Raw genomic sequence first — 26,894 nt, 5'->3', positions numbered from 1 at the left:
TAAGGATCCGGATCACGTTCTGTCATTTACCATCTAAAAAACTATCAGCATTTGTGTGATGTAGGCTAATCTCTATATTTGCTGTCATAATGTAGCCACTAGCCAGAGTTCCTGAATAAATAACACTACCTCATTTACTACCTGTCTGCCTCCTGCTTAGCCAATCTTTTGCAATGATGAGCCAAGAGAATGACAGGCCTCCTACTGTGCTAAGTACCTATCGGCCTTCAGTTCTCACATTGTGTCTCACCTCGTGGGTCTAACAAGGAGCAGCAGATCTTATGACAGCAGCCCTAATGCTCCACCTCCTATCCTCCTCTTCCATTTTTCCTATTTTCCTGGCCATCAGTCTTCTCATCCTGCTCCCTCTCTCTGAGTCCAACCTGGCAACTCTGATTGGCAAAGCTGCATTAAAGAGATGCTTTCATTGTTTGCAGGTTCTGTGTGCTTGTAGACAGGCAGACAGTCACAGAACGGTGCTGTAGCTCTTCTGTTTACTCCTTCGGCCTGTTTCTGTGCCCGTCTCTCTTTCCGTCCCATGCCAAATATACACAACAGATGTACTACAACAGTCAGCTACAAGAGTTTAAAAGGTTGAACACCAGAAGAAAAGCTAGGGGTGGAGATCCACGTTCAAATGGCTTTATTGAGATGGAAACTTTCTAGTTTCTTTTCCCCCCGCCACTTAACATGTACTTTAAAAAATACACATCTTCACAGACATAAAGAATCATCTACAAAGCAATTATATGTGATTAACTCATTTTAGAAGGTCTCGTAGTATCAACAAGGACTACAAATTCTAGGTTGCTAGCAACAACATTAGTGCAGCGTGCTAGTTAGCTTACATTAACCATCTACAAATTTAGGAGCAGACGGAAGATCTGTGCTATGTGAACAACAAAACATGTACCGCCGACATTCTGGGCAGCGGTGCTTAGTACCTTTCGGCCTTCAGTAGTAACACACAAACTGTCAGATCAGCAGACTTCAACAAGGCATCTGTCCATTCCTCTCTTCCTCAAGGTGTAAAACTAAGCCCAAGCTCCTCCACTCCTCATGTAGGCGGGACTAGGGTTTGAAATCATTTCACTATTCGAATAGTATCATGAATTTGTGTCAGATATCCGGATATTTGAAATGCATGTGTTTTTTTTAAACTTATGTTTTGACCTGAGCACTGCTGTGCGAGGGAGAGAGGCTGGCGCTCTATTGCTGCAGCTGCGGCGGGGGCGGTGTGTGTGTGTGTGTGTGTGAGATGGGGGCGAGCAGATGGAGAGAGAGAGACGCAGTAGCCACTAGCAAAGGCAACTCAGCCACAGCCAATATTAGCTAACTGGTAGCAGCCACAATGTTATTTACCATCCCAAACAGTGCCTGTTTTGACTGGAGTAGCCTAGAGAAGCTAGCCAGCTATAGCTAGAGAAGCTAGCCAGCTATAGCTAGGTATGCTAGCCAGCTATAGCTAGGTATGCTAGCCAGCTATAGCTAGGTATGCTAGCCAGCTATAGCCAGGAATGCTAGCCAGCTATAGCTAGGTATGCTAGCCAGCTGTAGCTAACTACTGTAGGCTAATTGAGGGTACATGCCGAGCTTTCTCCCCAACCCAATTCCGATAAAACAACAGCCTACCTGTTGGTTCCTTGTTGTAGCCTACTCCTTCTCATTTCACTAACTTTTAATTCCAGAATTTTATTCCATCCTGCATTGCATTACAGAACTCTTACTCCACATTGAGTGAGCTAATTTAGAAAAAGCCTTTTCAGTGTTAAAATAGGCCCATACATTTTTTAATTGTAAAAAATAAATAAAATCACAAGTATTCGAATACTACCCTCCGTTCGGATATTTGAATAAGCATGCACATCCCTAGGCGGGACACCATATGACTGAGGACCTGTCCCACCTGGCTTCCCTGTGGTGTGGGTGGAGGACACAGATGGAGGCCTTTACACCCGGTTTCCAGGCTCTAAACTGGGCAGCGTCAGCACAGAGCAAGGCAAGCATCTGGGAGGCAGATTTCTGGAAGTGTAGACTCGCTACCCTGTCCCGCAGAAGTGGGAGACTGTAACCCTAACCCCCTCCATCTGGCTGGTTTGTTTCCAGCATGGAAACATCACCATGGAAACAGACCAAGCCTGGAATATTGAAGGAGAGGATGGCTACTTCGGTATTACCACCACTAGACTGTAGTGGTTCTGTGGTGAGTGACAGAGCACCAATCAGAAACAAACCTGCGATCGTGAATATGACCACATCCCTTACCTTCATAGTCCTTACCTTTATAACTACAGACGTCTTTAAACTCTCATCATTAAGTTGCTTGATGAAACACATACTCTTCCATTAGAGAACAGCTAATCTGGTAATGGGTTACATAATACTTCCCTGCCTGGTTTAAAGGTGGTGCTCTGGTGGCCTTACCTTGGCACGCTGTCCGCCGTCGCTGTACCGCCCTGGTGACTAGGCGGCGTCTGTGTTTTCTCCGTCTCCTCTACAACGGTAGCCAGACCCTGCTGCTGCAGCTGGTGATAGTGCTGCTTCAGCTGGTCATGGTGCTGCTGCTCGTGGTGGTGGTGCCGTTGGTGGTGCTTCTCTCCCTCAGTGCTCTGTCCACTACCCTTTGGCCGCTGCACCTCTTCTTCCTCCATCTCCTCTTCCATCGTCTTCTTCCCCCGGCCTTCTCCCTCCTCATCGCTCTCCTCATCGAGCATGTCGTCCACCTGACAACAGAGAGTTGGTTTGGTGAGGCTTGGCTCCCCCAGGGTAGGGTGGTCTATACAGTACAGCAGGCATCTCACTATCCACCAGAGCGCAACATACAGTAGACAAAACCTCAACTCTTCACATAGATCCCATCAGATGATTAGAGAACACACTGAACCAACCCCTCACTTTACTTAGAGTTTGTTCTCTTGCACATCAGGTGGCAACAGCAGTTAACATGTCCCAGCAGCAAATTACATAACAGCTCTTCACATATGGATTCCTCTGGCCTGCTACCAAGTTTAATTACTGTCTATTCTGAAGGGAATAACCTATCAGATGCCTCTTTGCCTGCAGGGAGCACCAATCAGATGCTGTTTGGACCTCCGTTATTGAGAGAGGATCATTTACCTGGAAAGTCTATAGGAATGCACATTAGGCGAAGGCTTTATATTCCTATAGGAAAAACAGCTGAGACAATATTTTCTTTCAATTTAATCTGATACATTATTAGCTAATATAAATCGAATCTGATACATTATTAGCTAATATAAATTGAATCTGATACATTATTAGCTAATATAAATTGAATCTGATACATTATTAGCTAATATAAATTGAATCTGATACATTATTAGCTAATATAAATTGAATCTGATACATTATTAGCTAATATAAATTGAATCTGATACATTATTAGCTAATATAAATTGAATCTGATACATTATTAGCTAATATAAATTGAATCTGATACATTATTAGCTAATATAAATCGAATCTGATACATTATTAGCTAATATAAATTGAATCTGATACATTATTAGCTAATATAAATTGAATCTGATACATTATTAGCTAATATAAATTGAATCTGATACATTATTAGCTAATATAAATTGAATCTGATACATTATTAGCTAATATAAATTGAATCTGATACATTATTAGCTAATATAAATTGAATCTGAAACATTATTAGCTAATATAATGGTGCTGGATGGAATGGACGTTTTTACGAGCTCCTGACCAATTGTGCCATTTTGTGTATTTTTTTTTTTGCGCCACCGTTTCCTATGACCGAAAAGTGCTTCTGGACATCCGAACAGCTAACACTAACCTCAATTTGGACGAGTCAGAGACTGAAAGACATATTGATTACCCGTTCAAGGCTATCCTATCAACAGGGCATTAAGGACTGTAATATACTATGCTTCTCAGAGTCATGGCTGAGCAAGGACATGGATAATATACAGTGTATTCAGAAAGTATTCAGAACACTTGTACCACACTTTGTTACATTTCAGCTTTATTCTAAAAGAGATTAAATAAACAATAAATCCTCAATCTACACACAATAACTCATGATAACAAAGCAAAAACAGGTGCATCCTGTTTCCATTGATCATCCTTGAGATGTCTCTACAACTTGATTGGAGTCTACCTTTGGTAAATTCAATTGATTGGACATGATTTGGAAAGACACACACCTGTCTATATGTAACAGTATAACTTTAGACCGTCCCCTCGCCCCTACCTGGTTGCGAACCAGGGACCCTCTGCACACATCAAAAACAGTCACCCTCGAAGCATCGTTACCCATCGCTCCACAAAAACCGCGGCCCTTGCAGAGCAAGGGGAACCACTACTTCAAGGTCTCAGAGCAAGTGACGTCACCGATTGAAACGCTATTTAGCGCGCACCACCGCTAACTAGCTAGCCGTTTCACAACCGTTACATATACAAGGTCCCACAGTTGACCATGCATGTCAGAGCAAAAACCAAGCCATGAGGTTGAAGGAATTGTCCATAGAGCTCCGAGACAGGATTGTGTCGAGGCACAGATCTGGAGAAGGGTACAAACATGTATTCAGCATTGAAGGTCCCCAAGAACACAGTGGCCTCCATCATCCTTAAATGGAAGAGTTTCAGAACCACGAAGACTCTTCCTAGAGCTAGCCGCCCTGCCAATTGAGCAATTGGGGTAGAAGGGCTGGGGTCAGGGAGGTGACCAAGAACCCAGTGGTCCCTCGAGAGCTCCAGAGTTCTTCTGTGGAGATGGGAACACCTTCCAGAAGGACAACCATCTCTGCAGGGACTGGGAGATGAGTCAGGATCGAGGCAAAGATGAATGGAGCAAAGTACAGAGAGATCCTTGATGAAAACCTGCTCCAGAGCGCTCAGGACCTCAGACTGGGGTGAAGGTTCACCTTCCAACAGGACAACGACCCTAAGCACATAGCCAAGACAACGCAGGAGTGGCTTCAGGATAAGTCTGAGTGGCCCAGCCAGAGCCCGGACTTGAACCCGATCAAACATCTCTGGAGAGACCAGCCACACTCCACATCCAACCTGACAGAGCTTGAGAGGATCTACAGAGAAAAAAAAACTGGGAGAAACTTCCATGGTTGTAGCCAAGGTTGTAGCGTCATACCCAAGAAGACTTGAGGCTGTAATCGCTGCCAGAGGTGCTTCAACAAAGTGCTTAGTAAAGGGTCTGAATACATATGTAAATGTATTATGTCAATACATTGTTTTATTTTTTTGCTTTGCCATCATGGGTTATTGTGTGTAGATTGATGAGGGGTGAAAAATCTATTTAATCCATTTTAATATAAGGCTGTAATGTAACAAAATGTGGAAAAAGTCAAGGGGTGTGAATACCTTCCAAACGCACAGTACATCTAGATGCGTTTATTTTTTTATGTATCGGCAGGACCGGACGGCAGAGACCGGTGAGATCCTGGGGGCGGTGTATGTCTCTTTATGAACAACAGCTGCTGCGCAATCTCTAATATTAAGGACGTCTCTAGGTTCTGCTCGCATGAGTTAGAATACCTCATGTTAGATGTAGACCATACTATTTACCAAGAGTATTTATTCTGTATTTTTCGTAACTGCCTATTTACCACCAAAAACCGATGCTGGCACTAAAGACCATACTCAACGAGCTGTATAGGAGGATAAGGATCCAGAGGCGGCGCACCTAGTAGCCATTGATTTTAATGCAGGAAAACTGAAATCCATTTTTACCTTATTACTACCAACATGTTACCTGTGCAACTAGAGGAAAACAATTCTAGATCACCTCTACTCCACACAGAGACGCATACAAAGCTGTCCCCCACCCTCCATTAGGCAAATCAGAACATAACTCTATCCTCCTGATTCCTGCTTACAAGCAACAACTCAAACAGGAAGTTTAAGTGGTCCTATGAAGCGGATGCTAAGTTAATGGACTGTTTCGCTACCACAGACTAACTAGAATATGTTCTCAATGCCATCGGATGAATCCCAGGAGGTTACAACATCAGTCACCGGCTAATAAGTGCATCGACGATGTCCCCACAGTGACCGTACATACATATCCCAACCAGAAGCCATGGATTACAGGCAACATCTCCACTGAGCTAAAGGCTAGGGCTGCAGATTTCAAGATATAGGACATTAGTCCGGATGCCGTCCGACGAACCATCAAACAGGCAAATAGTCAGCACAGGACTAAGATCGAATCCTATGACACCGGCTTTGACGCTCGTCGGATATTGCAGGGCTTGCAAACAATCACGGATTACAAAGGGAAACCCAGCCAAGAACTACCTAGCGACACGAGCCTACCAGATGAGCTAAATGCCTTTGATGATCGCTTCGAGGCAAGCAACGCTGAACCATGTGTGAGAGCATCAGCTGTTTCAGACGACTGTAGGATCACGCTCTCCCTAGCCGACGGGAGTAAGACCTATAAATAGGTTAACATTCACAAGGCCGGAGGTATATTTATTAGGAGGAATAGTATCAACCAGTACTTTACAGTCAAGTGAAAGGCTGGTTCCTAATAGACATATGTTGATGTCATGAAGAATTACACTCCTAACCTAGCCGTAGATAGATTAAAGGTTAATTCCCCAATGGCACCCTATTCTCTATATTTGACCAGGATGCCATTTGGGACTCAGCCTTAGAGAGTACACCTCAACGAGAAGCCAGAATTTAGGCTACAAACTGAAACACAGGCCTTGGACAAAGGAGTGACTTACACAAATTTGAAAAGGACAAATCAAATGACAAATTTCCTGATGTCCTACCCCCTCACACACTATTACAGCAGTCCCCTAGTCTTCATTATCCCCTGTCCCCTGAGGGCCATTTGGGTCAATTAAAATAGGGTGAGACCCCTCCCACATTCACAGAGGTAAAACTAAATCGATATGGAAACAGGAGAGAGAGATTATAATGGAAGGAGAGAAGCAGAGGTTCCAGAAGAACTAGCATGTAGACTTTCATCCATTAAGTCATAAGCACAGCACTACACGTGTCAGAGCAGTGGAGATCTGGGATCACGGCAGAGAGAACATCCCTAGAGCTGGGCTCATTATTGGGGTCTGGCCAGGTTCATTAAGGTACAAACTGTTGTTGACAACATCAATTTAGACGGACGGAGAGCAAATACAGAATAGCCTAAGGCACGATGTTGATGTGGAACCAGCAGGAAACAAGCAATAAAAACGTTACACACTGAACAACATTATTAAACGCAACATACAACAATTTTACTGAGTTACAGTTCATATAAGGAAATCAGTAATTTTATATAAATTCATTAAAACCCAATATATGGATTTCACATGACTGAATACAGATATGCATCTGTTGGTGACAGATACTTTAAAAATGGTAGGGGTGTAGATCTGCGCATGGTAGGGGTGTAGATCTGCGTATGGTAGGGGTGTAGATCTGCGTATGGTAGGGGTGTAGATCTGCGTATGGTAGGGGTGTAGATCTGCGTATGGTAGGGGTGTAGATCTGCGTATGGTAGGGGTGTAGATCTGCGTATGGTAGGGGTGTAGATCTGCGTATGGTAGGGGTGTAGATCTGCGTATGGTAGCGGTGTAGATCTGCGTATGGTAGCGGTGTAGATCTGCGTATGGTAGGGGTGTAGATCTGCGCATGGTAGGGGTGTAGATCTGCGTATGGTAGGGGTGTAGATCTGCGTATGGTAGGGGTGTAGATCTGCGTATGGTAGGGGTGTAGATCTGCGTATGGTAGGGGTGTAGATCTGCGTATGGTAGGGGTGTAGATCTGCGTATGGTAGGGGTGTAGATCTGCGTATGGTAGGGGTGTAGATCTGCGTATGGTAGGGGTGTAGATCTGCGTATGGTAGGGGTGTAGATCTGTGTATGGTAGGGGTGTATATCTGTGTATGGTAGGGGTGTAGATCTGCGTATGGTAGGGGTGTAGATCTGCGTATGGTAGGGGTGTAGATCTGCGTATGGTAGGGGTGTAGATCTGTGTATGGTAGGGGTGTATATCTGTGTATGGTAGGGGTGTAGATCTGTGTATCTGGTGCGACCACCATTTGCCTCATGCAGCACAACATCTCCTTCACAGAGTTGATCAGGCTGTTGATTATCATGCTGAAACAATAGGTGATGGCGGCGGATGAATGGCACGACAACGGGCCTCAGGATCTCGTCACGGTATCTCCGTGCATTCAAATTGCCATCGCTAAAATACAATTGTGGTAACAGTCGTCCGTAGCTTATGCCTGCTCATATTATAACCCCACCGCCACCATGGGACGCTGTTCAAAGTTGACGTCAGCAAACCGTTCGCCCACACAACCCCATACACGTTGTCTGCCACCTGCCTAGTACAGTTCGAAGGTGAGAATTTACTGATCTGCAGTTAGGTCAAAACCCTGGTGAGGACGACGAGCACGCAGATGAGCTTCCCTGTGATGTCTTCTGACAGTTTGTGCAGAAATTCTTTGGTTGTGCAAACCCACAGTTTCATCAGCTGTCCGGGTGGCTGGTCTCAGAAGATCCCGCAGGTGAAGAAGCCAGATGTGGAGGTCCTGGGCTGGTGTTGTTAGATGTGGTCTGGGGTTGTGAGAATGGCTGGACATCCTGCAAAATTCCCTAAAACTACATTGGAGGTTGGTAGAGAAATGAACATTCAACAGTACTGGTGGACATTGCTGTAGTCAGCATGCCAATTGCATGCTCCCTCAAAACTTGGGACATCTGTGGCATTGTGTTGCGTGACAAAAAAAAAGAGCATATTTTAGAGTGGCCTTTTATTGTCCCCAGCACAAGGTGCACCTGTGTAATGACCATGCTGTTTAATCAGCTTCTTGATATGCCACACCAGTGGATGGATTACCTTGGCAAAAAAGAAATGCTCATTAAGAGGGATGAAATTTGTGCACAACATTTTAGAGAAAAGAGTTGCATGTATGGAACATTTCTGGGATCTTTTATTTCAGCTCAAGAAACATGGGACCAACATTTTACATGTTGTGTTTATATTTTTGCTAAGTGTAAGTTTACTGGCCTGCTATTAGATGTTTTAATCTAATACAAGTAGCTCAACACCCTAAGGCACCTGCGAATTGGGAATGTCGATGAAATGACGGTTGGTAGAAGGGTTTTGTGCATGTTTCTCACTGACAGAAAGTAACCTAACACCAAGCGTAAGCCTGTGGATTCCTGTTGCAGAACTGCTATGTGTTTCCCAAACACACACTGCCCTGTCTGTTTTTGTCTTTGAAGAAGTTTGTCCTCCTAACGGCACTTCGCAGAATACCTCAGGAGTATGTTGACAGACAATACTGTCTCCCTTTCTCCACATGATCGATAACAGTGCCTGTGGCAGCTCCTGATGCATTTCAAGGAGGTAGGGCCATCTTTCTGTCAGGCATGATGTTAAAGTACTGTATACATCACAGAGATGCAGTTTAAAGTACTAATATATATATATATATATATCTCACTCCCAGAGTGGGACTTTAAACTAGTGTAGACAATATATCACAACTCACCAGCAGTCAGATAGGAGGCTCTACATCACATGTTCCAGAGAGTTTAATAGTTATAATCTAGCAATACAAGAGGCACTGAGATGCTACCAATGACAAAGAGCTGTATTCATTCCAATGGCTCAGAAGATACTTATGTGAAAGAAATAGCACTTACGTTATGCATCCATTATAACTAGAAAAATAAACAGAGAAATGGTGTGAAATGAATGCAGTGCACTAAAGCTATATTACAGATATTCAATATCAAACAAAGCACACGTATTTCTTTGACCGCTAAAGCACATTTCATCAACAAATATTTTTGACAACTTAAAATCAATGTAAACCCTCACATCACAGAAATCGTCTCCACACACTGCATTGAGTCAATAAGAAACCCTGCAGAGCAGTCATCTCCTCTGGCTGTGTTTGGTCCCTCGGAGGCAAGACGGCATTCGCAATAACACGAACAAACCCCAAAATCCCCAAGGAGAGTCATTCTGAGATCAATAGGGATTACAGAGACTGACAAAACAAATACAAATGGTCTCTGGCTTTTATTAAAATGGCTGATAAACACAACCACTGTAATCCTTGAACAGACAGTCACAGGCAACCAAACAGGCTCCACTCTTTCACCTACTGTTGTTTGCAAAAACATATGCCTAACTTGAATACATTCAGCTTAACCCATCTCTGTACCTGCTGTGGTCAGTGTGGCCGTGCCCCAACGGTTGCCTTGTGATGGGCTCAAATCACTACCCTGCAGAAGCCAGAGCGCGGTTCAGACCGTCAGAGTGGTTAATAATATATTCCCCTCGAACCAGCGTGGTGTGTGTCGGAAATGGCACCCTATTCCCTACATAGTGCACTACTTTAGATCAGACTAATATGGGCCCTGGTCAAAAGCAGTGCAATGCAAAGGAAATAGTGGCATTTATAGTACAGCCATGGTCTTTTCCAGAGGCATCTCTCTTCACACAATGTCATGTTTCTGTGAGTAATAAGCAGTGGTTGAAAAAAATACTAAATTGTCATACTTGAGTAAAAGTAAAGATGCCTTAATAGTAAAAGTCACCCAGTAAAATACTACTTGAGTAAAAGTCTAAAAGTATTTGGTTTTAAATATACTCAAAAGTAAATGGAATTCCTAAAATGTACTTAAGTATCAAAAGTCACAGTAAAAGTATAAACCATTTCAAATTCCTTATATTAAGCAAACCAGACAGCACAATTGAAACCTTTTGATGGACAGCCAGGGTCACACTCCAATACCCAGTCATAATTTACAAACAAAGCATGTGTGTTTTGTGAATCCTCCAGATCAGAGGCAGTAGGGATGACCAGGGATGTTCTCTTGGTAAGTGTGTGAATTGGACCATTTTCCTGTAAAAATGTAACGAGTACTTTTGGGTGTCAGGAAAAATGTAGTGAAGTAAAAGTTGGCAAAAATATAAATAGTAAAGCACAAAAAAAAAATACATAAGTAATACTTTAAAGTATTTTTACTTAAGTACTTTACACCACTGGTAATAAGGGCCCAAGCAGAGGGAAACAAGCCGCAGCAGCAGCACAGCCTCTCAGAACACCAAAGGGAGGCTGCAGGGAGCCAGAGTATTTCGGAGGCCTCGCTATTACGAGGAGCAGTGAAGCTGGAATATAAAGGCAATTCAGAACGTTTCTATTGCTGGCTAAAGGCACTGACCTCTCTACCCCTAAATGAGTGAAGCGTACCAGTGAAGAGTAAAGTGTTAGTGCCTTAAGAAAAACGATGACTCTAGGGTTTGGACTGCCGTTTCTGCTGTAATTTGCCATGCTCATTCAGCTCTACACCAGTGGTCTAGAAGCTTTAGTAAGAAGCTGAAGAAAGCAGAGGTTAGGGCATTCCACAGGTACACCATGCTTAACAGAGCCATAAAACGCCATGAATGTTTATTTATACTAAGCAAAAATATAAAATGCAAGATGTAAATTGTTGGTCCCATGTTTCATGAGCTGAAATAAAAGCGCCCAGAAATGTTCCATATGAACAAGAGTATTTCTCTCAAATTTTGTGCACAAATTTGTTTACATCCCTGGTAGTGAGCATTTCTCCTTTGCCAAGATAATCTATCAACCATACTCAGACATGTCACCCATTGAGCACGTTTTGGATGCTCTGGATCGACGTGTACGACAGCATGTTTCAGTTCCCAGCAATATAGAATAGAATCAATCTTTATTGTCCAGGATGGACATGTTTCTTTGGCATCACCTTCATTAAAAGGATCACATACACATGCATTCTCACAATCAGATACATTTAAACCAGTCAGTCCATCATGTTGCAAACACTAACAACATAGAGGACATGAATACATTCACTCACAACTGTCCCAACTGCACTAGACAGATAAGTACATATACCAATACAATTTACGTTGTATTTAGTAGGCCAACGGCACAGGGAACAAATTAATGTTTGAACACGTTCTTCTTGGCCATGGGCAGTCTGAAGCTCCGGCCAGTGGGACGCCTCTCAAACTGAGGGTGTAGAGGGTGGGAGGGGTCACCAACGACAGCCAGTGTCTTCTTTTTGGTTGCCTTGTGGAACAGAATGCTCAAATATGCCTGGGGTCAACCAATTACTTTGCTGGCTGTGTTTACTATTGTGGTCAGTTTGCTTTTGCTCCTCACACTCAGATGACCATACCAGACTGTCATATTGAAGGTGAGGATGCTCTCCACCAAGCTGCTGTACACCCTGTCCAGAACACCCTGGCTGACCCCAAACCCCTTTCATTTCCTGATTAAGAACAGGTGTTGGCTTGCTTTACAAAAAAATAGTCTGCATTCTCTGTAAAACTCAGCTTGTTACCAATTTGTGTCCCTTGGTATTTAAAAAAAACACTCAACCACCTCCACTGGTTGGTCGTTCAGAGCGAGTGGTTGGGATATTGGTAAGTTGGTGCCATTGATGATCAGCTCCGTTGTCTTTTCCACATTGATGTGGAGGGCACTTGACCGACCCCATTCTTGAAGGTTGTTGGTCTGTTTAAAAAAGAAAAGAAAAGAAGAGTCCTACCAGAGCCATGTCATCAGAGTACTTAAGGCTTCAGCAACTTTGCACAGCCATTGAAGAGGAGTGGGACGACACTACAGGCCACAATCAACAGCCTGATCAACTCTATGCGAAGGAGATGCATCAAGCTGCATGAGGCAAATGGCGATCACACCAGATACGGACTGGTTTTCTGATCCACATTCCTACTTAATTTTTTTTGCTCCCAAGTATCTGTGACCAACAGATATACATCTGTAGTCCCAGTCATGTGAAATCCATAGATTAGGGCCTAATGAATGTATTTCAATTGACCGATTTCCTTCTATGAACTGTAACCCAGTAAAATCTCACAAATTGCTACATGTTGAATTTATATTTTTGTTCAGTGTAGATGGATTGGATTGGAGCTTGTATCCACTTGTTGGACTCCATTCTCAGAATCTATTCAGTCAGGCTGGCTTCAGTCCCCTGTATAGACATGACCATGAGCCAGGTACGCACACCCCTCAAGACTCAATCTGTTTTGCATGAGTTACCTTGGTTACTGGCCACTTCAAACGCAACGATCCAGACAGAGAGACATGATAATTGACAGCAGGACTTTAGAATTATCTAACACCCACACAGACAAAGAGATGTACAGCTCTTCCCGCCTCTCGTTCTTCCCTTGGACTCATTACGATTTCCTTTCAGTCAATTCACTTCGGTCTGCTTGAATTCTAATGAAAGGACGTGAATGAAAAGCAGTAGACGTGTGGATGGATGTGTATTGATGAAACACAAGCAGAACAGATCAGTTGGATCCGTCACTGTCCATAAGAAGAAAACTACATCAGCTGAACATGTTCTAGACAACACTGCAATGCTTTGGTCCATCCCTTAGAGAACACTGGTTGCGTCTGAAATGGCACCCTATTCCCTACACTATGTTTGACCAGGACCCAGTTAGGGTATAGGGTGCTATTGCGCACTCACCCACTGTCTACTAGTGTGTTGCGATTGGGCTTAAAAAGTTGGGAAGGCTCACAGCCAAACCTGTAATGCGAGAGTCGGAGGACATGTCAATCAGTGATTGACAGACAGGCAGACAAGAGCAGGCGGAGGCACACGTCGCTGTCCATGCCTCCTTTATGAACTTCAGTTAAGAGGAACAATGACCCAAAACTGAGTGGAAAAGTATCACAAAGTACCAGTAGACACGAGAGCTGTAAATATATCATATTAATATAGTCAAATTAGGAGGCGGATATAGAAAAATGGCCACCCAAGGCTAAATGTAAAATCCTGCTATGAAATTCAAAGCAAATTTCTAATAGGAAACTACATGCAGATCTTGAGTTTGTGACCTGAGCTGTCTAAACTGCTACACAGCCTTGGTGTTGGAAACAGCATGGCTTTACAAAGAGTTATGAGACCTGTCACCTCTGTTTTGACCGCATTACACATAATGCATCTTTCTGATTCACATCAGAATTGAATTGCATGATCAAAACACATTTTATTTGCGCAAAATACAACAGGTGAAATGCTTACAAGACCTTATTGGTATAGTGACTCTAAGAAGAAGAATGAAGGCTTATAAGAAGGCCTTAGAAAGCGTATAATATGCTGCTGTAGGCAGAAGTGAATGTGATTCTGATGGGTCATGATGCTCAACAGGGGCACAAGTGGATCCCCAGGGAGCTGCGGGGAACTCCAGGTTCAGCGTTACCACGGAGATAATACCTTCAGCTGGGGAGGTGTCACCAGTAGTACCGTGTGAAAGCAGAACTGGTGAGGTGTCGCCATGAAATGTGTTTGATAAAATACTTCCTCAATAGTAAATCGGAGAACAGGAACCGGAAACATTTATCCTAGTCATTCAGTGTCTTGTGCCAGATAGGACGGAGCACCTATTGTACTGTACCGCGTGCCTCAGAGTCCCATATGGTCATTTTGACTGCTCATCAATTCATTTATTTTATTACCCCGCTCCTTCTCCCGACAGTAGGGCCTGCTCCGCTCCTTCTCCCGACAGTGGGGCCTGCTCCCCTCCTTCTCCCGACAGTGGGGCCTGCTCCCCTCCTTCTCCCGACAGTGGGGCCTGCTCTGCTCCTTCTCCCGACAGCGGGGCCTGCTCCGCTCCTTCTCCCGACAGCGGGGCCTGCTCCGCTCCTTCTCCCGACAGCGGGGCCTGCTCCCCTCCTTCTCCCGACAGCGGGGCCTGCTCCCCTCCTTCTCCCGACAGCGGGGCCTGCTCCCCTCCTTCTCCCGACAGCAGGGCCTGCTCCACTCCTTCTCCCAACAGTAGGGCCTGCTCCACTCCTTCTCCCAAAAGTAGGGCCTGCTCCACTCCTTTTCCCGACAGTAGGGCCTGCTCCACTCCTTCTCCCGACAGTAGGGCCTGCTCCACTCCTTCTCCCGACAGTGGGGCCTGCTCCACTCCTTCTACCGACAGTAGGGCCTGCTCCGCTTCTTCTCCCGACATGAAGGTGCCGTGCCCAGTTGATAATCACCCCAATAATTGCCACGAAACTGAACCAAAACTAATTTCACACATATAACAACAGATTAAACAAATGAAGTATGATGGGGGATAAAGGGGAGAATGGATGAGTTGATGAGAGAGGGGAAGAATGATGCAGAATTATGTAATCACCAATTTTGAATGAAGAACAGGGCAGGCCATTAGATTAGAACTAGACTAGATCAATACAATCTCAAAATGGTACTTACCCTATATCGGTCCACCAAATCCACAGTTTTATCAGTCTACTCTGGCCTACACAGTGAGAGTATGCAGAATTTATAACGGCAAGAAGACCAAGACGAATGGATGCACATGCTGCGTTAGCGTTGCTACAAAATCAGGATGAAAACGACTCAGATGGTGGGGAAGAAATTAACTATGACATCTCTGGTGAGATTCTTCTGATTCTGAGCCTCAGAACCCCCCCCGAAGACCGAGCGCCAAAAAAAGTCCAAACGGTACACACCGAGCAGGTACCCGGGCCACCACCAAATGAAACGGTGAGACAGGAGGGGAAGGGACGGCAACGTTTGGGATCCACATTGGGCAGCAGGTGAGTGGGTCTCAGAGAACGTGATGAGGCTTGTGGAACCTTACATTGGCAAGGGGAGAAATGTCACCATGGACAAATTCTTCACTTCACTGTCATTGGCGAACAAGTTTCTTGCAAATAAAACAAACCTAGTTGGCACAATGAACAAAGCGAGCTCCTTCCCTCTGCGCAAAAGAAGGCACCCGCACAGCCGTTGTACTCCACAACGGTGCTGAAGAATGAAAAGACAACACTCACACTTTACCAATGCACGGCAAGAAAGAACGTTCCGATTGTTATCACCACACATCCGACAGTTGCCGTGCGTCGAGGGGGACACAAGGAAAAACGGACACTATTATCAACTACAACCAAAACAAAGGTATGTCAGTAGCACATAACACGCGTCCCCATATATAGATACAGTTCCGCAATGCATTATGCTCTTCTGTACAACACGTGTTGTTTTTCCTATGGGGAAAATAATCCTAATGTTTTCTCCTCTCTTCTGTTCCATATGTTGGTTTGGATGTTTTGGATCAGATGGCGCGGCTGTACTCTGAAAGGAGGCACCCACCGCTGGCCTGTTGCGGTATTCTACAACAAGCTTGACTTGGCTGCTATCAACACACAAGTGTTGTTCAAGCAGTGCATCAACAAAACCATGGCCAGGAGAGACTTCATCATGAGTCAGGCATACGGGCTACGTGAGAAACCATGGCCAGGAGAGACTTCATCATGAGTCAGGCATACGGGCTTCGTGAGAAACCAGGGCCAAGGCAGCAGCAAAGATTCCAAGCGAGCCAAAATTGCACACAGCTCCAGGGGAGGAGACAGTGCCAGGCGCACAAAGAACAGAACCCAAAGAGACCTGTACCGCCTGCAAGCGACATGTTCGTGGGAAGTGTGTCTTGCAAGTGGCGAAGATGTGTCGACTGTTCGGACAAGGGCTAACCGCTAAATGAAATCCAACTGATGCCACTGCGTGAACACACACCATGTAAGCACAAGCTGACAATAATTGACTATCATTGCCTTTGTGCTGATTTACCATGTTACCATGTTCCAACACATACAGTATGCTTTCTGTTTCATAGTTGGAACAAAAGCACTCCACAAATAACATTTATTGAACAGTTTAATTTGTGTTTTTTCTAGTGTTTCGTTTTTACATATAGCCTACAGTAACATGAACTAATGAAACTTTAGACCTTCATGAACACAAGCAAATTATTATTTTAGCAATAGCATATATGAAATGTATTAATTACACTGTTAGAATGTTGCAGTCTGAATGCTCGTTCGCTTGAAGGGACCCTTGAGGCCCAGCGGTTCTAGTTAAGGCAGAAGCCCTGGCACAGTTTGTCTTGGCAGACTTTTTCTTTACAAAAGAAGCACAAGTGAGTGAATTACCATTATATCTACGATAGAAATATGGATTACGGTTGAGATAAACTTCAGGATGGAAGAGAGTGTGAAGTTTAGTGTCTAACTTCAGCTCGTGAGGGGGGTGAGTGTGCTGAAGGGAAGGAGCCACAGCTGTACAGTGCCACAGAGAGAGGAGAGGACACATCGTTAACGCAACTCATTCTCCATTCACCAGTGTTGGTGAGATTCCTTCACAATGGGGCTCAAATCAAAAGCGACAACATCTTTAAAAACGCTGTCCTTGGAGTTGAAAAGAAACCGTTTCAGGTGGAGGGAAATGTTTTCTATGTCTTCAGGAGGTAGACTGAAGTACTGTGGAGTCTGGCTGAGAGATAAAAACATTTATATTTGTTAAGAGACTGGGCAGGCTAAGCCACTTACACACAGACTGGGCAATACTCCTGCTAGAAGCAGTGGTTTGACAAAGACTGACAGAGAGACAGGGTAGAGGTAGATTGAACTCTCCTACAGACAGAGTAAGGTGGATGGACAGACTGGGTAGAGGTTGATTGACTGACACTGGCCAAGGAGAATTCAGAGGGTCAGTCGATCAGAGCTCAACTTCCTGGCCCACTGCTGTTTACTCTAGGTTATTGGAGAGAGAGAGAGATTCTGCCCTGAGCAGTCTAAAGGGAAATGTACACATCAACATACTTCATTGAGGGGATTATACAACCTTTACTGGCCGCCCAGATGATTGGTTGCTTGAGGTGAGCAGGGGAAGAGCCCAAATGTAGTGATGGAGAAGATTATCGATAGAAAAACACTAAATACTGGGAGCAAAGAACAAAACGGTCGCCAGCTTAGACAATTATCGTAGATAATCAAACTCTTTCATGCAGCGTAAACTCATTGAAACAATTTCCCACAGTCTCTCTGTTTAGCTCCTATAGTTCACTCCCAAATGACACAGAAAGAAAGAGCTTCTCCCAGCAGGGGCATCACACTAGATACTACAAGGGTGCTTAATAGATTTCACTGTCCACTTCCCCAAACTCAGGAAAGTTTTAACTACCACCTGTCAGTCACAACAACCGGGGAAAGAAGAGAAGAAGAAAATGTACCTGAGGTAGAGTGAGACTAGTGAGGTGACAGACACCCACGCTGCAGCTGAGCCTCTCTGACAGAGGCCTCCACTGCCACTTCTCTCTCCAGCAGTCTTCTCACTGTGCTCCTCGGGTCAGGGTCAGATCAAAGGCCGTATGCTTCCTCTGTAACACAGCCAAGAGCAGCCTGGAGCCAGTCCAATCCTGATCGGAGCAATTACCCCAGAAGGAAGTTAAAATCTTCAAAGCAGCTCAGTATCGTCTTGTCGGTCTGCTCTTAGCTTCCAGTCCAACCCTCACAGGGACTCTCAGGTGCAGAGAAACATAAATACCTCAAATTAAAGGGCATGTAACTCTGCCTCGCTGCCTGATGGGATTTTGTTAAGAGGCACAGATGAACAGCAAAGGACAGAACAACTTATATTCTCCATTTAACCAAGAGAAATAAGAAAGTAGCTGCAGTACTATACGTTAAGCTAGGACTGCAACATAAGATAAAACCTCAAAATATGGTGTTTAAGCAAAAATGATATGTTGTAGAAACTGAAAAGACGTAACCGACAAGGATTAATTCACTTGACATCTAACACCTACTAAAACAGATACCAATATGCACATCTAAGTATAGAAAGGGGCCATCTTTCCATGCCCATCTCCTCTCCCTCCTCACAAGTAACAGCTCCAAACAGTCCCACCTCCTAGTATGTTGCCCGGACAGACAGTTGAGTGACTGTTAGTGTTGCTGTCAGTTTGCCAAGGACTGTGTACATGAGGAACTGATCAGAGGGAATATTCCTGGTTCCAGGTTTTGGGACCGATGACGGCGTCGCTCCCCTGGTGATGGAGTGGCCTGGAATGGCCCAGGGACTTTACTGATCACTGACGGCAAGTGACCCTACAGTACAAACCCCACATAACTCAGACTGGTGTGAGGTTAGTAGTCTGTGAGAGGACAGCCGACCCTGTATGGCCAGCTTCAGCACCTTGGACAGCGATATCAACACGTCATCAGAGAAAAATACTTATACCAAAGAGTTATAACTAAACCAAGATGGAAATGACAGGCAGTGGTCTAATGAGAACAAAAGAGTCATCGTGGGCAGAACAAGCAAGGAGATAGGCAGAGCCAAGCACGCACTCGCTAGATCCTATTGGCGCGTTCTAGCATGCGTCTGCATATTTCCATTAAGTACCGCCTATTCTGTGAAGTGCACGTGTCCAATAACTTAATTCACCTTCGCACTCCTACACAGCGCAATTTTCAAAGGGTAAAGTCCACAAAAAACTTAGTCCACTCTGTTCATAGCAGATTATAGTTTTGGGAACATATAACTGTATTGAGAGCAAATGTTTCATAGATAAGAAAAATGAGCAGAATGTCGGCTAAATCCATCTCGTTCCATCAGCTCCCACTGCCCGCCAGTGGGCTTTCTCTCACTACCATATTTGGTAGTGAGTGGAAACACCAAGAGGATGCTTCACATTTATACATCCAGTGAAATATCTCTCATTGTTCCATCTGTGCTTAAACTCTCTGCAGCACAAACAATAGAAGGTGGAGAATATGAGAATTGTAGCCAACACATACAGGGAAACAGATTAAAGTGATTGGAAGTGAAACCACTACAAATATACTCCTGAACACACATCAGTCAGTCCTAAAAAAGGACATCTGATTTCTGATGTGGAACAAGGAAAAAGGTCAGAATGAGTTAGGAACAAAGCAAGCAGTGAAGCAAACACCATCACCTCAATCTGATCAGACACAAAGGATTATGGGGCGAGACATGCAGCAGTGTGGTATTTTAGCATCGGCTCGACTCTAATCCACTGTGAAGTCTGTCTGCTTGATGTTAAGGGTCAACATGAGACTGTCATGACTGGAAACTGATTGGAAAATAAGTTTAAATAACATTTGATTTGATTTGATGTTGGGATGTAATAAGACAAGGTGTATAGGAGGGGTTGGTTGGTGTTTTGTAAAATCAGTCAACTTTTTCCATAGACTATTTCTTTGCTAGTTATAAACCCAACAGTTAAGAAGATGTCAAAATGTATAACTTCTTGACTAAGCTCTCGAAATGGAGAAACACATCTTGCTCTTCAGTTGCAAGGCAATCCTCTCCACATCACTGCATGGCCAAGCATAGGACAGTTGACGCCACAACTACATATTAAAAGACACCCATTGATTAAAGAGCCTTTGGCGTTACACATCGAATAGCAGCCTCTCTTATCTGGCCCCGGCAGCTTGGTCAGTTCAGAGGGAGGCTTTAGACCAGCATCGAAATAAAACTAAATCCGCCTGTTTGCATGCAGGCAAATAAACCAAATGAACAGAGCCTCAAACTCTTCATCACCACCACCACAGGCAGGCGACTGGTCTATGGATCGTCTGCCATTTTTCTCAAGGTGATGGGAAACTTCTGCTTTGCTATGATTCCCCACCCACAACCTGGGATCTGTTTCAGTCAGAGGCACCCTGACTGATCGAGATGTTCCCACTGCCTGTCTGACTGGTTGGTTGGCTGGCATAGGCTGATTGGTACAGCCTGGCTTGGTCCCTAGGCCGGAACTCAGAACACAGCCCAATCCTGGAACAATCTGAACCTAGTCCGACTGGGACAAAGCCAACCAGGAAGGGGAGGGAGAGCCACTCACAGGCATTCATTATGTCTGATTACAGAGATTACTCAGAAAGCTAGAAACAACACAATTTCAGAGACAAAAAGCTTTTTCTTCCCATTGTAGAAACATGGAAATCTTGGATGATCCATGCTGAATTATTTCTATCTCCCCACTGGCCCTTGTCAAATGTGATACATTGATGTCTTCTTCTGGCAGCCTCCTATTCGGTTGGTAGAGTGGAAAAGAGGGGACGGTGAGAAGAGAGGAGGCGAGGGGAAGCACGGGGCTCTGGTCTTGTCATCTGCGGAAGACAGTAGCCCAATCTCCAAAGCTTATCTGTCTCTATCCTGTGAAGGCAGAGACACAATGGCCATCTCATTACAACCAACTCCGAGGGAGACATTCCTTGACTGCCCCATTCCCTTCTGTTCTGTACTGAGAGGAGATACAATGAGACTAATCTCAAAGATAAAGGCTTCTCATTCGCTTGGAGACAGATGATGTGTTTTTCGGGGACACGGCATTCTGAGCACTGGTCATGTTTTTCCATTTATTTTTCACAAGGCTGGCTCTTCTCTTAGTCATGCTGGGCTTTTGTGCTGGTTTGAAGAGGCGAGAGCTGAAAACTGAAAAGAGGAGTTGGCCATCCACTGAAACAAGGACGGACTCTAAAGAATCATTGTCAAGTCTGGTTGTGTAATCAAACATCCGACAGATTCACACTGACAAAATGAGTTCTCCTCCGAAAAACGTACACAGAAAGCATTTTGGTAGAGCATTCATTACAGAGAGCATGGACGAGCTGGCTAATTTCAACCATAATGTGATTCTATCAATCAAAGATAAGAAAGAGCTGTGTCATGTCCATTCCCTCCCGTAGCACTGCAGCAGTGTAACATCATTTCTCCATTTAAACCTATTGTTGCTAATAGCAAACCATCTTAGCGTCTAGCCTTCGTTGGGTTATATCTGGTTGTGAAGTAGCGACCGTATTCTTTCTCATTCAGGCCAGACAGAGGTCAGACGGCTGTCCACTAGGGTCGGACCCCACTGATCTGGTCACTATGTGATCAATAACCTGGAGCGTGTTGAGAGATCATTGGGTGAGCATGAGTCACCATGGTGACTGAGGAGTTCTACTAGATGTTGATGTGCAATTAGGTCTCAACGAAGTCTCTTAGCATCCTCACTGGCCTTACACTACTTTACAACCACATCTTAAGGAAGGAAGTTGCTAACTAGTGTTAGTGCAAATGCTAACTCGCGTTAGTACAATGACTGGAGGTCTATGGTAACGGCTAGCGTGCTAGTTGTTACCATCGACTTCCTGTCATTGAGCTGACGCTAGTTAGCATTGGCTCCCGAAACTACCTCCCAACTTCTTTCATACTGAACGCAGAGACATTGTCAAAATCCCGAAGTATCTCTTCAAAAGGTCACCACGTTTTTTTGTCATTGCACTCAAGCAATTTACATATCTAGACTTCATGCTTTTGATCATTGCCATTATAACTTAACACAAGTAACAGGCTTACATGATGAAACTACATTAAATCAGGAAATTATTCAAATATATGTTATCAAGACATCAGCTCTTTGATGAGAATCCGAAACAAATTGGCAATACTGGCTAGGCATAACATTAACTATCCAGGTCTTGTAATAAAGCTCTGATGAAATAAATGTAATGAAATGCAGCAGTGTTGCACAGGGTGTAGTGAGAACCCAGTGATGTGTGAATGGAGCCCCCTACCTCGATAAGAGACCATTAGGAGAACTGTAATCATCTTGTTATGTCTGTAATGTAGCTAGTAACTACTGCACATCCACAACATTAGTGTACATTCAGCTGTCATGATACTGTGCATTTAAGCAATCATGGTATAAGTTCAAGATGAATCAAAAAGACATAGCCTGCCCTATGCTTAGACCACCTTCAACACTGAAATATATACCTTAAAGGAGTAGACCACTATTTTACAACATGTCAGGTTCTTCACCCTGAAAGGAGGCTATGGGCCAGGATAAATTGCAATCTATAGTTTGTCTTTCTTTGAACAGACACTACAATCTTCAGCTAACTTTAGCCACCACTAGCTAAAAATCAATGGAAGGGATTGGGTCATGTGATCCCCCATGAGCCATTAAAAAAAATGCCCCCATCATTACCATTGAGTTTTAGCTAGCGGTGGCTATAGTTAGCTGAAGTTTGTTGTGGCTGTTTAAGAAAAACCAAGCCATGGATTGCAATTTCTCCTGACCCATAGACTACTTTCAGGGTGAGGAATCATCAAACATGTTGTAAAATAGTGAACTACTCCTTCAATAGGTTCTAGCCTTTTTTGTTGTTGTCTACAACTAAATGGAGGTGGTTGAATAATCTCAATTCTGATCACAACAGAAATCCCTGAGCAAAGTATGAGTAGTCAGCCATTGCGAATATCAATCTTTGTAGCGTTGTTGATTAATGTTGATCAGTCGCGGCACACAGTCTGAAAGTTAGGCTGTTGGGAGCGGAGCAGATTTACACCCTTCGGCTGTCTGGCTCTCCCTTTCATGATTTATTTAAGACAATCTGAAAGATTTTTGTTGCGTGAAGAAGATGGAAGGGGAACAAAATGCATAGACGAGGGGAAAAGTGGATTGTGGCTTAAATTTCCCTTTCCTACAGATCAGAGAGAATACTATACAGTGATGGTCATTACCGGGAGGGTGGGCCGTGTTTACACCGGGTGGGCAAGGCTGTGTCTGTCTGATGCTTATCACAGGAAGGCACAGTCGTATCTGTCTAATTTGTACTGAGGTGTGAAAGGCAAGAAGCAGACAGAGACCTGGAATACAGCTGATAAGGGAGGAGACACTCAAACCAAACACTTGTTCCTCAGTCTCAGACAGACAGCGTTACCTGGCTCAGTCAGTCAGTCTCAAACAGACAGCGTTACCTGGCTCATCAGTCAGTCTAAGACACACAGTGTTACCTGGCTCATCAGTCTCAGACAGACACTCACACATACAGTTGAAGTTGGAAGTTTACAAACACTTAGGTTGGAGTCATTAAAGCTTGTTTTTCAACCACTCCACAAATTTCTTGTTAACAAACTATAGTTTTGGCAAGTCGGTTAGGACTAGAGGTCGACCGATTATGATTTTTCAACGCCGCCGATACCGATTATTGGAGGACCAAAAAAGCCGATACAGATTAATAGGCCGATGTAAAAAAATATATATTTGTAATAATGACAATTACAACAATAATGAATGAACACTTATTTTAACTTAAAATAATACATCAATAATATCAATTTAGCCTCAAGTAAATAACGAAACATGTTCAATTTGGTTAAAATAATGCAAAAACAAAGTGTTGGAGTAGAAAGTAAAAGTGCAATATGTGCCATGTAAGAAAGCTAACGTTTCAGTTCCTTGCTCAGAACATGAGAACATATGAAAGCTGGTGGTTCCTTTTAACATGAGTATTCCATATTCCCAGGTAATAAGTTTTAGGTTGTAGTTATTATAGGAATTATAGGACTATTTCCCTCTATACCATTTGTATTTCATTAACCTTTGACTATTGGATGTTCTTATAGTCACTTTAGTATTGCCAGTGTAACAGTATAGCTTCCGTCCCTCTCCTCGCTCCTCCCTGGGCTCGATGCAATGCTTGACGCACAAGGAAGAGCTGCTGGCAAAACGCACGAAAGTGCTGTTTGAATGAATGTTTAAACGCCTGCTTCTGCCTACCACCGCTCAGTCAGATACTTAGATACTTGTATGCTTGTGTGCTCAGTCAGATTATATGCAACGCTAGATAATATCTAGTAATATCATCAACCATGTGTAGTTAACTAGTGATTATGATTGATTGTTTTTTATAAGATAAGTTTAATGCTAGCTAGCAACTTACCTTGGCTTACTGGATTCGCGTAACAGGCAGTCTCCTTGTGGAGTGCAACGAGAGAGAGGCAGGTCATTATTGCATTGGACTAGTTAACTGTAAGGTTGCAAGATTGGTTCCCCCGAGCTGACAAGGTGAAAATCTGTCGTTCTGACCCTGAACGAGGCAGTTAACCCACCGTTCCTAGGCCGTCATTGAAAATAAGAATGTGTTCTTAACTGACTTGCCTAGTTAAGTAAAGATTAAGTAAAGATGTAATTTTTTACATTTTTTTAAAATTAGATGGCAAATCGGCGCCCAAAAATGCTAATTTCCGATTGTTATGAAAACTTGAAATCCGCCCTAATTAATCGGCCATTCCGATTAATCGGTCGACCTCTACTTTGTGCATGACAAGTAATTTTTACAACAATTGTCACTTATAATTCACTGTAGCACAATTCCAGTGAGTCAGAAGTTTACATACGCTAAGTTGACTGTGCCTTTAAACAGCTTGGAAAATTCCAGAAAACGACGTCATGGCTTTAGAAGCGTCTGATGGGCTAATTTACATAATTTCAGTCAATTGGAGGTGTACCTGTGGATGTATTTCAAGGCCTACCTTCAAACTCATTGCTTGACATCATACGAAAATCAAAAGAAATCAGCCAAGACCTCAGAAAAAAAATTGTAGACCTCCACAAGTCTGGTTCATCCTTGGGAGCAATTTCCACACTCCTGAAGGTACCACGTTGATCTGTACAAACAATAGTACGCAAGTATAAACACCATGGGACCACGCAGCCGTCATACCGCTCAGGAAGGAGATGTGTTCTGTCTCCTAGAGATAAACGTACTTTTGTGCGAAAAATGCAAATCAATCGCAGAACAACAGCAAAGGACGTTGTGAAGATGCTGGAGGAAACAGGTACAAAAGTATCTATATCCACAGTAAAACGAGTCCTAAATCGACATAGCCTGAAAGGCAGCTCAGCAAGGAAGAAGCCTCTGCTCCAAAACCGCCTTAAAAAAATCCAGACTACGGTTTGCAACTGCATATGGGGACAAAGATCATACTTTTTGGAGAAAAATGGAACTGTTTGGCCAAAATGACCATTGTTATGTTTGGAGGAAAAAGGGGGAGGCTTGCAAGCATAAGAACCTCATCCTAACCATGAAGCCCGGGGGTGGCAGCATCATGTTGTGGGGGTGCTTTGCTGTAAGAGGGACTGGTGCACTTCACAAATTAGATGGCATCATGATGTAGGAAAATGATGTGGATATATTGAAGCAACATCTCAAGACATCAGTCAGGAACTTAAAGCTTGGTCGCAAATGGGTCTTCCAAATGGACAATGACCCCAAGCATACTTCCAAAGTTGTGGCAAAACTGGCTTAAGAACAACACAGTCAAGGTATTGGAGTGGCCATCACAAGGCCCTGATCTCAATCCTATAGGAAATTTGTGGGCATAACTGAAAAAGTGTGTGCAAGCAAAGAGGCCGCCAAACCTGACTCAGTCACACCAGCTCTGTCAGGAGGAATGGGCCAAAATTCACCAAACTTATTGTGGGAAACTTGTGAAAGGCTACCCGAAATGTTTGACTCAAGTTAAACAATTTAAAGGCAATGCTACCAAATACTAATTGAGTGTATGTAAACTGCTGACCCACTGGGAATGTGATGAAATAAATCAAAGCTGAAATAAATCTCTCTACTATTATTCTGACATTTCACATTCTTAAAATAAAGTGGTGATCCTAACTGACATAAGACAGGGAATTTTACTAGAATTAAATGTCAAGAATTGTGAAAAACTGAGCTTAAATGTATTTGGCTAAGATGTACGTAAACTTCCGACTTCAACTGTATCCCTCATTACACATAGACTAATGAGCAGCTTGACTCACCATTGATGTGATGCGACCAGTAACAGTCAATTCTCCTGAGGGAGTCAAGAGGGACTGAACACTCAGTAAGTCAAAGGGGAAACTCTGGCCTTGAAGGACATATCGTTAGCATTCATTAGTACAAGATGTGCAAAGTGACATGGCTGACTGGATGAAAACATAGGATATACTGCAACTCTAATTAATTAGTCAGAGGAAAAATACCTGGGTTCAAATAGTATTTGAAATCTTGCTGCTGTAGCCAGTCAAATCAAATTAGAACTCAACCCAAGAGCTTCTGAGGACACGGAGACATCACGTACTAGTGAGATGTTCACATCTCAGCAGAATACCTCCTGATCCAATTAGAGATACTGGGGGATGAATCCTGTCTGTCCCCGGGTTTTACTGACACATCAGCCACGACTACATGCCAGTAA

The 26,894-nt window shown here is 43.7% G+C and overlaps 1 protein-coding gene across 1 annotated transcript in view; it reads right to left on the bottom strand.

Moving 5' to 3' along the window:
* The window catches only part of LOC110488200 (RNA polymerase II subunit A C-terminal domain phosphatase), a 142,788-nt gene that overhangs the window by 56,932 nt on the left and 58,962 nt on the right, over positions 1–26,894 (bottom strand). The window contains exon 12 of the mRNA XM_021560310.3: positions 2,425–2,723. Within this exon, the coding sequence (XP_021415985.2) occupies positions 2,425–2,723 (299 nt within the window). The remainder of the gene's footprint in view (positions 1–2,424; positions 2,724–26,894) is intronic.

This window comes from Oncorhynchus mykiss, chromosome 30 (genome assembly GCF_057628025.1).
Source record: "Oncorhynchus mykiss isolate SJ-2025 chromosome 30, ASM5762802v1, whole genome shotgun sequence".
NCBI lineage: Eukaryota > Metazoa > Chordata > Actinopteri > Salmoniformes > Salmonidae > Oncorhynchus > Oncorhynchus mykiss.
The sequence above is the reverse complement of the archived record's forward strand: the minus strand, read 5'-3'. Positions and strand labels throughout refer to the sequence as shown.